The 13,610-nt window shown below is 50.6% G+C and overlaps 1 protein-coding gene across 6 annotated transcripts in view; it reads right to left on the bottom strand.

Moving 5' to 3' along the window:
* Window positions 1-13,610, bottom strand: part of SFXN5 (sideroflexin 5) — a 131,481-nt gene that overhangs the window by 53,128 nt on the left and 64,743 nt on the right. For all 6 annotated transcript variants that reach the window (XM_024242047.3, XM_054548062.2, XM_002811899.6 and 3 more), the window contains 3 exons: window positions 6,174-6,227; window positions 5,080-5,136; window positions 3,599-3,664 (listed from right to left, as the gene is read on the bottom strand). In XM_024242047.3, the coding sequence (XP_024097815.2) occupies window positions 3,599-3,664; window positions 5,080-5,136; window positions 6,174-6,227 (177 nt within the window). The remainder of the gene's footprint in view (window positions 1-3,598; window positions 3,665-5,079; window positions 5,137-6,173; window positions 6,228-13,610) is intronic.

Raw genomic sequence — 13,610 nt, 5'->3', positions numbered from 1 at the left:
AAGGTTCACCAAGAGGCTGCTAATCCCACCCTGGTAGTCCTGCAACCAGCAGGAGTCTTCACTTGGGGGCATGCAAACTGGGGATCCCTGATCCCAGGGTTGCTGGCCAAGGTCAGGGCTCCTCTGAGTGGGGCAGGGAGCTCTCCAGGGCCCCCAGAGGAGGCTGGCCTCCACTCCAGTTTGTCCTCTGTCCCAAGGACCTGCTTGCAGCCTGCCGGCCCCCATCCATGCCACCTGCTTGTAGGGACTCGTTTTAATTAATGCCAGAGCTGGGCCAACCACTGGGGCCGTGACACTTGTTTGCAGGTCATCTCCTCCTAACAGGCTCGCCCTGGGAGAGGATTTGTCACTAATTGAAGCAGAGATCAGTTAATGAGGCTGCGGGACCTGGTGTTCCAGAGAACAGGGGAAAGGAAAATAAAATAAAGCCTCTTTCTTCAGAGGTTTTGTGACTTACACACACAAAAGAAAAGCAAGCAAGCTGCCGATTTTCCAAGTCAGAAACTCCACTCCATCTGCCGGAGTTAGACGCTCACTGTGTGAAGACGTCAGGCGGAGGGACGCTGCCACCACTAGGACTTGCAGATCGGAGGGGCCTCAAGGCCAGCGATCAATCAGTGGCCTAATTAATAAGTATTTATGGGGCAGTGCCCTGTGCTTCTCTCCATGGAGGAGAAGCCATGGTGCCCGTCCCTGGTTAACTTGTAATCCAGTGGGGATGAGGCTCAGACTGCAGAACAGTAAAGGGACAGGGACACAGTGCGACTGAGTGTGAGTGGGGAGGACAGGAGTTTCCAGGACTTGTAAGGAGGGAGAGTGCTATGGGCTGGAATGGTTGGGGAAAGCCTTTTGAGGGGTGCTGGAACTCACATGGAGGAGAAAGGAGTGAGTCCCCAGCACAGGCACAGCCCCGTGTGAGGCCCCAGCCCCTGCCCAGCAAGAACTCCGCTCTGGGAACCCCAGAGGGCTCCAAATCCCCCGGTAACTCTGTCTTCAGAACCCATACCCCACAAATCTGTGCTAAGTTTGCCCTGGCAAGTGGTTGGGACAGAGCGGCTGATGGTCCCTCAGGTGGGGCAGTGAGGACTGGACACACAGAGGGCTCGGAGCTCTCAGAAAAAGCTGAGTTTTTTGTTTTTTGTTTTTTGTTTTTTTTTGAGACAAGGTTTTGCTCTGTCGCCCAGTCTGGAGTGCAGTGGCACAATCATGGCTCACTGCAGCCTCGACCTTCTGGGCTCAAATGAATTTCCCACCTCAGCCTCCCAGGTAGCTGGGACTACAGGTGTGCACCACCATGCCTAATTTTTTTGTATTTTTTGCAGAGATGGGGTTTTGCTATGTTACTCAGGCTGAGAAGCTGATTCTTGTTCTCTGAGCCCCAGGCCTGCAGGGGAAGGAAGTCCACCAGGACAATGATCCCCTTCACTCAAGCCTTTCCATTCAAGGCCACTCAGCATCCTTCCCTAAGTAGCCTCCTCCTCTCACCTTGCCCCTGAGTCTCAAAGAAGGGAAGGGGATTTTTGAGCTGCTAAGCTAAGCAGACCATCAGCTCCTCTCATCACAAGGAACAAGGAGGAGGTGACAGAGTTCTTTCTCCCACTCAGGAGAGCCTTTGGCCTTCACTCAGCAAGTCCCCAGTATCAGGGACCCCCAATTTGTCTGACTCCCAAATGAAGTCTCCTGCTGGGCTGCAGGACAAACTGGGTGGCAGGTCAGCAGTCTCTTGGTGAACCATCTGAATAGGTCTGCAATGTCTCGCTTCTTGCTTTTGTGAAGACATAAGGATTTGGGAAAGAGATCTTGGGCATGAAATGGGACATCCCACTTCACAGCTATTTGGAGATGACTTGGTCTATGTGGGAGTGAAATAAATGAGGCCATTTCAGGACAACCCCAAATCCCTCCTTTAGAAGAATGGTGAATTAAATTGTGGTGTAAATGGGTAATTATACAGCCGTGAACAATTATTATACAGTATTTACTTAATGGCACTGGAAAGATGAGGAAAGTGGGTTTTACCAAAAGGTTATTGTATGTGAATTCTTCATTATATGTGAATGTTTTCTTTTTCATTAGAGATAAGATCTTGCTATGCTGCCCAACATGGCCATAAGCAATCCTTCCAACTCAGCCTCCCGAGTAGCTGGGATTACAGGGGCACACCACCTTGCCCAGCTGAATGGTTTTGGGGTTTTTTAATTTTTTAAATTTATTATTATTTATTTATTTATTTATTTATTTATTTATTTATTTATTTTCTGGAGATGGAGTCTCACTCTGTCACCTAGGCTGGAGTGCAGTGGTGTGATCTCGGCTTACTGCAACTTCTGCCTCCCAGGTTCAAGCGATTCTCCTGCCTCAGCCTCCCAAGGAGCTGGGATTACAGATGCCCGTCACCATGCCGACTAATTTTTGTATTTTTTTTAGTAGAGACAGGGGTTTCACCATGTTGGCCAGGCTGGTCTTGAACTCCTGATCTCAGGTGATCCGCCCACCTCGGCCTTCCAAAATGTTGGGATTACAGGCGTGAGCCACTGCACCCAGCCTTTTGTTTTTTTAAATGGGGTCTTGCTATGTTGCCCAGGTTGGAGTGCAGTGGCTGTTCACAGGTGCAGTTATAGCACACTACAGACTCCAACACCTGGGCTCAAGTGATCCTCCTACCTCAGCTTCCTGAGTAGCTGGGACTACAGGTGTGCCCCACTGTGCTCAGCTATGTGAATGTTGTTTGGTTTTCATTTTCTAATTATTTTTTTCTTACCAGTTACATTAATGTATTGTGTAATGAATGAAATGACAGAGTTGTGAAGGGGCCCTCCGCCCTCTGGAGTCGGCTATAGAAGGCCATCCTAGTGGGGATCCAGAGAGAGCCAGACGTAGGCACGGGGCGGGCTCAGGGGTGGGACAAGCATGCAGAAGGTCCTGGCAGCTTAAGCGTCCACTCTGGCTCTGGCCCAGGGCCCTGACTTTGTCACTTGCCCCTGGCCTCCTCTGGGAAGCAGGGAGCCACACCTACCGTGCCCTCACGCTCAGTCTCTGAACCTCCCCTACTGAGTAGCTGCTCTGGCCTCAAAGTACTGTGGAGACTCAGAGTGAGCCTAACGCCCCTGGCTTCGGGCACTGACAGGTCTTCAGGAGGAGCTGGACGTGTGACACCAGTAAGGCCACAGAGAGGGAAAAGCAGCGCCCCGGCAGCTGAGCAAGAACTCAGGGGAGCAGGCACGTGGGCAGGCCTTGCAGAGTCATTCAGAGGTGTCCCCCCACCCCGCTCCAGCCACGTTACCAAGCACGAGGAGCAGCTCTTCCAAGCAGAGTGCTGGGCAACCGCAGCCCCACTCAAGACAGATGTCCTGCCTCGGCGCCCCCAGGCACAACCTCACCTCCCCGCCTGCTCTCCATTACAGGGAGCACCAGGTTGTGCTCTGTCTACTGGAGCCTCTTCTCGGCTTGGAAAGCCTGTCCTGACTCCTCCACCCACAGAAACCTGTCTCCCACATCCTTGCCTGGCCTGGCCGTCAGACAAGCATCCACCTGCAATGCTGAGTGGGGTGGCCCCAGAGCAGCAGAGCCAAGAAGGAGCAGGGGAGGGAGTACTCACAGCAATGGAGACGGCGCTGATGACAGCTCCCAGGTAGCCCTGGATGAACTTGGATGCAGGTGAAGGCTGGAAAACAGAGGCAGAATTTCAGGCCTGCTGGGTGCCCAAAGCTCCCATACTTCCCCCGTAAGCTGTCCCAGGCAGCAAGAAGCATCCTGCCCACCAGCCTGGAAGGTGGGTGGAAGGAAGAGGCCCCTCAGGAGCCAAAGGGATCAGGCCACCCTCAGCTCAGTTCCCAATGTAGAAATATAAATCACCAGTATCCAGGGAGATACTGAAGGGCCCATTTCACTCCTGCCCTGTTCTAGAAAGGTCACTGGCAGACAGTGCTGGCTGGAGGTGGAGAACAGCAAGGCTAACACGGACCATTGAAGGCTGGGGCAAGCAGTCTTCAGTTTAGAGGCTAAATGTTGCAAGGGGGCCATTTGGCACCTGGAGCGCTTTCTAGGTGGAAATGCCAGTGTCAAGGCTCTCACAGGCCTTGCCAGCCCACGGAACAGCTGGGCTCCCACGGCAACAGATGATAGCTGCCCAATATCTCTAGAGAATAATAGACCCCAAGTTCCAACACAGACAATTAACAAAAAGCTAAGGAACTTGCCCTGTGCTACAACTGCAGGTTTAGAAGTGTCTGGTTTAAGATAAAGGGAGTCATCCAAGCAGAGATGGCCATATGTGAAGCCTATGAGAGAGACTTGGGGTGGAGGTTTAGATGTCAGGGGGCAGCCACAGCGTATCAGGCCTCTCAATTCCTATGGCCCAGGCCAGCTCCTAATCCCCTCCTCTCCCCCAAGGTGAGCAAATGTTAGGACTCTCCTCTACCCCAAACCGACAGGCCCCCAAAGGGGACTTAGATGCATCCTGCCTTCTTTGCCTTTGAACTGAAGTTGGGGAGAGGTGGCCTCACCAGCAAAGCAGGGGCCCAGCAGCCCTTCCTGGACAACAGAAGGGTGACTGGGCCTCCACCACAAGCTCTTCAAGGAGTGCAGGGGGCTTTGGGGAGGAGTTACCAGCCCTGGACCCTCCCCACTCAGGAGCAGCCCTTCAGCTTGTGGCCAGCAGTCGGGACCTGGGAGCACTAAGGCAGCTTCCAAAAATTTTGGAGGAAGCTTTAGGGGAATTTTGCCCCCAAGTAGCTGACACCATCATGATCCAAAACCCAAATGTAAGAGCTACCCAAGAAGAATCTGAAAGCCAGATGAACTCATCCCTTGCACTGCTCCCATTTAATGGGCCTTCTTCACTTCATGTAAACAGCCCCTCCCCAGAGGGCTCCCGGCCCAGAAACTCCAGCTGACCTCAGCCGAGTAATGTCTGAGTCGGCCACTCACCTGAAGGGCTGGCATTTTAAATAAGATATCTAGAGGAGGGCCATGCTTAACCAAGAGGCAGCCACTGATGGTGGCATGTCACGCGTAGGGAGGATGCCTGGGCCTCCCTAGCCTGAACCCCACCACTGGGGAGAGGGCAGTGATGCTCACCTTGGTTGCATTGCGGTTTGCATAGTTGACACAGGCATTGTGGCTCTGGTTCAGCCACTGAAAGGCAATGATGAGAGAAGTCAGGGAAGGAGTGGTTATCTCCCTGGAAGCCAGGCCTGGACCCCAGGAGGCCACACATCCCCAGAAAGGCACAGCATGTGGTCTCCAGCTCACATGGTGCCGCCCATGCTGCTGGTTAGCATGACTGACCGTCCTGGTTTGCCCAGGGCTGTGCTGGTGTTAGCACTGGAAGCCCTGCCTCTCGGGAAGTCTCTCGGTTCCTGAATGGGGTCCTGCACACCCCAGTAGTCCACCTGATCCTGAGACAGTCACCTCTCTTGGAATGATGGCATTCACTGCCCCTGCAGACCCCACTGCCTTTGTCACACCATCTTTATTATATTACTTGCTGGACAAAAGTTGGCCTAGAATGACTGACAGCCCTGCAATTCTTTCACAAATCTCCCAGTCCAGTGTCCTGCACCTCTAGTTCCCAGACACAGAGGCCGGCAGGAGTTTTATTCAGGGAAGACTGACATTTTCTCCTAGAAGACAGACAGGTTTTCCTTCCTGCCCGTCTTTCTCTGCACACACAAACACAGAGATATCCTCAGTTTTCATGGCGTCACAACCCAGGCTGTCTCCAAGAGCAGGGACCAGGGTCTGTGATGCACTTCACGACCTCAGGTTAGGGGTGGATTTAGCTTCCTCAGTAGATGTGGGGGAGGCTGATGTCAAAATGAGGCTATGAGCCTCAGGGTCACTGGCCTTGGGATGAGCAGCCAAGGGGCAGAGTGGGGGCCACCCCACTGACAAGCCAGCATGTTCCAGGCAGGGGCACGCAGCCCTCATCACCTCTGTCCAAAGGTTAGAGTGACACATGGTGGACTGAGACATGCTGGGCTGCTGGAGACCTGCTCAGCAGGGCCAAAGTCCTGGTTTTCCTTCAGTGGCTTCTGGGCTAGGGGTGGTGTTGGGGTGGACTGACCCTACACGGGGTCTGGATGGGGCAGGAGACACCACAGCAGGGAGTTCTCAACCAGCACCTGTGTGGGCCCTTCCTTCAGGAGCCCTGTTTGCTGCGAGACTGTTACCTGCCAGAAGACAGTGGATGCCAGTGTCTGGTTGGGCAAGAGAAGACCGACTACCTATGAGCAAGAGAGAAGAAATGCTGAAAAAGGCAAAAGAAACATCCTATGCTTTTGCAAAGAAAAAATACACTACCACAAATGAGTGAGCTGGATCTGTACAAACTGATGTGGTATGCCGTGTACATACAAACTGAGGTTTATTGAGGGAGAGGCTGTGCGATGGGAAAAAACCAAGTTGCAGAATTATATTACAGCATAATCTTACTTATTTAAAGAAAAATCATTTTATATATAACGATATACACAAACACATGCATACACACATTATCTTCAAGCATGAAAAAATCTGTAGCGTGGACGTCTCTGGAGGTTGGGTTACAGATTACTTTTGCACAATCTTAAATATTTGTGTTTTAACAACAGGCATGCATTATTTCCACAATTAGGGGGGCAATAAAAACAAGCAAACAAAAGGAATACCTTCGTTTCCACTCAGGTTACCTGACTCTTCACCCTAGCCTTCCCATAGGATTTTTGCGAAGATTAAACAAAAATCATTTCAAAGGCCTTAAGTGCTTTGTAAATACAAGTTGGGGGAATTTGTATCTGTTATCTGTGAATTTCTATGAAGCAAAAACCTATACCATGTTTAAGCAACTGAATGAAACATAGATTTCTAATATTTGTTGAATGAGTGAAGAAAGGAATGAATGAAAAAATGAACAAATATACACATATACACATATACACATATGGCCATGTATGGGAACACATAGATCCATTATTCCCAAAGCCCAAATATCACCTAAGACCTAGACTTGCTGACCGTGTTTTTGGTTTGAGTCAAGATGAATGGTCTGATTTTGACACTGGCCAAGCCTTGGACTTCAGGGATCCATGTGCATCTCTCCAGTTACCTTCTGAGTGTCTGTGTGCAAAGTAACATCTACGAAGTCCCGCTGCATATGGGAAAAATGTGCACAACCATCCACATATTGACTTATTTATTATTCCTGTAGATAAAATGGCTCTTTGGCAAGAATTTCTGTAAGGAACAAGTATAAACACTCAATAATATGCAGTAAATCAAATTCTAGACATCCCCAGCAGCATTAGTAAATCATGTTTTAAACATTAAAATGTTTTAAAACAGCGAACACACACACACACACAATCTATATTTATTGGCTCATATCAGTTTGAATAAAATTATATAATATAAAGCTATTTCATTGCTCCAACGAGGAATTATGAGATTTTTCCCCCAGAATGAGATCCCAACTTGATTTTTTTTTCTTTGCAGTGGCAGCTTAGGGAACTAGAGTGAGAATCAGGGGAACTTGCATCTTAGATTCAGCTCCATCCCCATGTGATCTCTGGCAGAAGATGATCCCCTTTGGGGCACTAACTTTCTTAACCTATGAAAGTGAAGGGGCTGACCTCAGTTTAAAATTCTACTTTCAAATTCTGGGCAGTAGGTGTCAAGTCAACAGAGACAGTCTTGTCTGTAATGGGATACCATCTGCTAAGGAGTATCCCAGGAAACCGAGGACCTCCTCCTAGTTGGGGCCCCCAGTTAGAAGCCAGACCAGAGGGAGGCGAGCTGAGCCTAGCGGGGGTGGGGATGGGACAGGGGGGTGGGTGAAGAGTACATGTGCTCCTGTGTGTACACGTATGCATGCCTGACTGCCTTCTACCACCGGAGGAAGTTAATAAGGCTGTTCACTGTTCGGAGCCCAGCACGTCATCCCCTGATCTGGAGTCTACTGAACACAGTGTCTTATGGACTACACTGTCTTCTCCTTTGAATTGCCACTTACCCCTCGAACTGTACTTGGACCACCAGGAACATCGTAAGATACAGCCCAATGGCACTCACTGCATTTACCAGACAACTGCTGTCCAGGACACTGCCCGTGACACCACAGGGTTCCCTTTATAATCCTCTTGGGGGAAATATTTTCCAGTCTCAGGGTCAGGAACTGTGCCTCTGAATAACTGGTGTGCATGTGCCTTGCAGACACTGAACCATTCAACTGAGTCTCTTTGCACCGTCAGAAGCTCAGGCCAGCTCTCCACAGCCACATCTGCCAAGTGTACAGACCCACACTGCATGGATTCTGTGCCCAAACCTCACTTCTGGCTTCATTTTATCTTCCTTCCCTAACCTTCCCTTTGTCTCATTTTCATCTTCACTTGATTTATCTTTAGTGGCAAGCATTTTTAAAAGTGACATCAAGTCTTTTCCAGAACAAACCAAACTAGTATTTGGGCTATGTACCACACACATACACACACACACTGCTCATGGCTCCGTGACCAGCAAGCTTTTTACTTTGTTAGACAACTCCCACTTCCCATCCCAACCTCCTGCCCTAACATGGGTCTGGAGTCCATCCTGGCACCTCTGACTGCTATAAGTCTCCTCATTCTTTCTTAAAGAGATGGACTGACTGATTTGATTTTGCCAAGCATTTCACTTACCATAATCCTCATACTAACCCTGGGGATCAAAGCAGAGATTACTTTTGATATTTTGCAAACGGGACAACTGAAGCTTAGAGAAATTCAGTAATCTGTCCATAGCTTCATAGCAAGCTAGAGAATCAGGTCTCCTGGTTCCTGGCTTGGGGGCCCTGACTCTGATTTTAGGGTGCTCCTTCTCCAGCTCATCCCCTTGAGCACAGAGAGAGGGGAGATCCAGTCAGCACTCCGCATCCATTTATGAGGAGCTGCTTCTACGTACCAAGTTCCTTGCTGCTCCCAATGTAGAAAGCCAGAGGAGAGGAATGAGTGCGCGCGCGCGCATACACATACACACACTCCTTAACCACAATAAAAACAAAAACCAGACAAGAAAATGGAGGATAACATCCTTTATAACACCGAGGCTTGAAAATGACAAGATGGTTTAATGAGGTATTTGGGTATGTGTAAAGTTGATAAATTTTAACATCCAAACAGGAGTTCGGGAAGGGAGGGGTGAGTGTGTCCCGGCTATCTAACGAAGGCAGAGGTAGGAGTGAGCCGAGGGGGCGCAGACACAGGAGCAGGGAGAGCCGAGACAGCAGAGAGACTGGTCTGACTGCAGAGGAGGTCTGGGAGACCAGAAGGGAGTGTGGAGAGGGTGAGGTTAGAAGACAGGAGCACCGGGTGAGGTTAGAAGACAGGAGCTGCACCGGCCAAACGGAGCCTTAGGGGGCCATGTGAGGCTGAGGCAGGGAAGCAGGGATCCTGCCCTCCAGGTCCTTACAGTCAGGCGGGGACCAAAAGCACGAGGATGCCAGCCCAATTCCCTATTAGGCAAAACGCAGCACCATCTGCACAATCCCAGGAGCAAGAGCAGATATTTTATAACTTCCTTTTTTCTTTTTAAGTCTAAATTAAAAATAAATGTTCCCTTCAGCTCTCAGATGTATATCTCTGGTGCAACCTGCCCACATTCCCTCCCGCTGCCCTTTCCAGAACATGGCAGGGGAAAGGAAGAAAGAGATGGATAGAGAGAGGGAGCCAGTCCACCCAGCTTCAATGCCAGTGGATTGCACCTCTTCCAAGAGGGAAACGATTCAGGCGTGGCCACGCAGACGGGTGGAGAGCGCCCAGAATGTGGCTGGTACCAAGGAAAGTGGAAGGAGAGGGAAACAGGAGCCAACAGCTATGATTTCTAGCCCAGCCTCCACCCTATCGCGCTGCAGGACCTTGGCCAAATCACACATCCTATCTCTGCTCCCATTTATAGTTCATAACATGGCTGAAGTCCCCTCTGCCGCTCCAGCCCCCTGGCAGCTGTGCTCTCTGCACATCCGTCTGTACCTTTGCTGCTCCCCTTCCTTTTGGGCGTCCTACCATGGATCTAGTGATTAACGCTCAGGCTCTGGTCGTCAAATGCTGGTGCCAGCATTTACCAGCTATGTGACCACAGGCAACTCACTGGAGCTCTTTGTGCCTCTGTTTCTTCACCTGTTAAGTGAAGGACAATCCCAGTACCTCTCAGGATGGTTATGAGAGGAAGTAAGGTGTGGAGGAAATTCAGCTCAGCATGCAGCCTGCAGCAAGTGCTCCCTGGATGCCGGTTGCCAGTGCCATTCCTCTCCTCCCATGTAGTTCTTTCCTGGCCTTTGCTGGTTTCTTTCTCTGAGCTCCATAGTCAGCATTACACCACTGAACATCGTCTCATCTCCATCTCGGGAATACAAGTCTTATCCCTCAGAGAACAGAGCTCTGGAAGGCAAAATTGGGGCTTTTCCCTCTTCTTCTGATGCCCCCCATGGCATTCAGCACAAAGCTGGGCCCACACCCCAGGGTGGAAGAACACTCCTAATCATTAGATAATTATTGGCCAGGGAAAGATCTCTGCTGGACTGGGACAATGCACTCCCGACGCCTTTTATTAAGTCCTAATTGCATGGGGTGGGGGTGGGAGATTGAGTCTTTGGTCCAGATTATTTCCCACCCCCTGCATCCATACCCTTGCCACGGCCTCATCACAGGAGGAATTTATTTCCTCACTTTTTGGCTCTGCTTGGTCATCTAACTTGCTCTGACTGACAGCACGTGGGAGGACGTGGCAGCATGTCAGTTCTGAGCCCTGGCTCAGAGGCCTCATGCCTTCCTGCTTGCCCTGCTGAGCATCTGAGGTTGCCACGAGAAGACATCCCTGACAAATCCCTGGTCCAAGGAGGAGGAGAGACAGGAGAGACAGGAGGGTACAGTCCATCCCAGGTCAGGTCACCCTCAGTTGACCATAGTGAGATGCAGAACTGCCTCAGTCAAGCTTTGTCTAGACCGGGCAAACCCCAGCCAACCGCAGATCCCTAAGAATGAATGCTTACAGGCATGGTGGCTCACGCCTGCAATCCCAGCACTTTGGGAAGCCAAGGCAGGCGGATCATCTGAGGTCAGGAGTTCGAGACCAGCCTGGCCAACGTGGTGAAACCCCATCTCTAGTAAAAATGCAAAAACTAGCTGAGGGTGGTGGCAGGTGACTGTAATCCCAGCTACTTGGGAGGCTGAGGCACACGAACTGCTTAAACCCAGGAGGAGGAGGTTGCAGTGAGCCGAGATCACACCACTGCAATCCAGCCTGGGCGACAGAGCCCAAAGAGCGAGATTATCTCAAAAAAAAAAAAAAAAAAATGCTCACGTATGCCACTGAAGTGTTGTGAATGTTTTCTACACAACACTATGGTAGCAATAGCTAGCTAATACACAGCTTACTACATATGCGGAGTGACTATGCTGTTCTTTCTAGTCCAAAATTCTGTACCATTATGAATATGCCTTGAATTAAGTCTTCACCAGGGATGTTGGCTCCTAAGCAGCCCTGCTTATCAAACCCACCCAATCCAGGGGCCATCAGCCCAACTCTAGGGCTGCCCTGACAGGCCCAGAAGAGGGGCAGTTTGTGCTTGAGCCTAGTCTCAAGACAGAGTAAGGAATGGGGCCAATGACACCCATATGGTAACTTGCTACAAGAAAAATCACATCTTCACTTTGGGCCTCCTCCTTCAGAGTATTCTAACTGCTGCAGAGAGATGAGGTCTCAATCTGGGAGAGAGGCACCCCCAAATATCTCAGTCTGCTTGGCCAGAAGTGGGACATGAACAGCTGAAGATAAAGGCAGGAGGGGTAAGGCCACTGCCACAGTTCTGTGTACCATGATATCAGGACTCAGAACTGAGCAAGCCCCCCCAGTTGGCCACCTCCCATACAAAACTGACTCAAACTACAGGAGAAAGGTTTTTTTAAAAGCGTGGGAAATCTGGAGAGGAAATGGGGTATGCGTCAAAACAATTGGGCGGTAAAACTGAAGCCAGGGGAAGACTACGGTGAACTGTCTTGTTCGCCAAGATAATGGAAATAATCGTCCCTCTCACCCTTCACCCCATTTCTGCTTGGCTAATCCCTCCCTCCTCATCCTTCAGGTTTCAGTTTAGGCGTCACTTCCTCCAGGATGTCTCATCTGACCCTCACAGTGAGGTTAGCTCTGTCACGCGCTCCCTGGCACCCTGCGTGCCTTCTCTGTACCATTCATCTCAGCAGCGAAAAGCTGTGGAAAGTTTGTCTTCCTCGAGAGCTTCTATAAGCTTCAGAGAAATGAGGCCCCTCGATGCTGCCTCCCCACATACCCGGGAGCCTCCCAGGTAGAGCAAGTGTCTTTACATCTCATCCCCTTCTGCCACACTGACTCGCTCAACTCCAAAATGTTCCTCTTCGTCATCCACCATGGGCCCCAGTACCCCAACACCCAACAATTGTCCTGTTTTTTCCTTCTACTGTGTCTCCATCTTCTGATTTATGTGGCTAATGATCTGAAAGTTACACTTCAGTGGATAAGGGGTGTTGCTACTTAAAGGATGCCAGCCAGTTAAAGAAAATCTCTGTCAAATGAATGTTTACCCCAGACCGGTCAATTCTAGCTTCACTGGAGCGACACCTCCTGTGTGGTGAGCTAGGTCAACATGGCTGGGGTCTGGTAATGCTGGAGGAAGGCCAGGGAGAACATTGGGATTGGGATTTAAATGTGCAAAAAAGCAGAGGAGGGAATGAGGAGGCTTGGGAGATGTCAGGTGGGCCCTGGGACACACCCCTGGAGATGAAGTGACCGACACCAGCATCTTCTGATACTTAGAGTCTCTAAGCCCATGTGATCACCTGTGTGTTAAAATGAAGGAGTGCAAAGTACAGAGTCCAAGTTCTTAATGTCTCAAGACAAAAATTGGATTTAGACTTAACCTAAAGCCACCAGACCCAATAACTAGGTGTTCATGGTCCACCCTCCTTAGCACCCTGGGCTGGAAATGAGGCATTTGGTCCCTGAGTTTTGAGAGTTCGACATGACACGGAGGGGAGAGAAGGAGAGGGGAGGGGAGGGGAGGGAAACAGCGCTGTGGGGAGCTCAGGGCTGAGAGAGGCACAAATGCTCTCTGGGAGAGCCCCAGGCCCATGAGGGAAACCCAGGCCCTGGCATCCGAGGCATTCCGCAGCAGCCAAGGGAAGAGGGCGCAGGAGCAGAGGAGAAATGGAGAGGGTGGGCAGGACAAGGGCTGGACCACCAGGGCCAAGCCGGGCCCTGCCTCTCCCAGGCCACGTGCATGGAAGCGGCAGTGCTGTGCTTAGGGGAAACCTGGGAAGGGAGAGGCCGTGTATAAGAAGCGACCACGCTGGCGGGTTTTTTCTGGAAAGATACCTGAAGAAAGGGAGTGACGAACCGCAGAGCCTCAGGGACAGCCTCAGTGCACCGGCATAGCCGCGGTGCTTATGTATAAATTGGGATCTCTTTGCCACACACCGAAGGGGGAAAAAGTTCCCATCTTCAAATGTTAAGCTTAAAATAAGACACTACATGGTTGCCAGTGGATCTGTGAAATCTGCTGACTAAACTGGCACCAGCCTCTGGGAGAAAACCAGCTCGTTTCTCCTGAGCTCTGGGGGGCGAGC

This window comes from Pongo abelii, chromosome 12 (genome assembly GCF_028885655.2).
Source record: "Pongo abelii isolate AG06213 chromosome 12, NHGRI_mPonAbe1-v2.0_pri, whole genome shotgun sequence".
NCBI classification, from domain to species: Eukaryota; Metazoa; Chordata; class Mammalia; order Primates; family Hominidae; genus Pongo; species Pongo abelii.
Note: the sequence above shows the minus strand (reverse complement) of the source record. Positions and strands in the feature narration are given on the sequence as shown.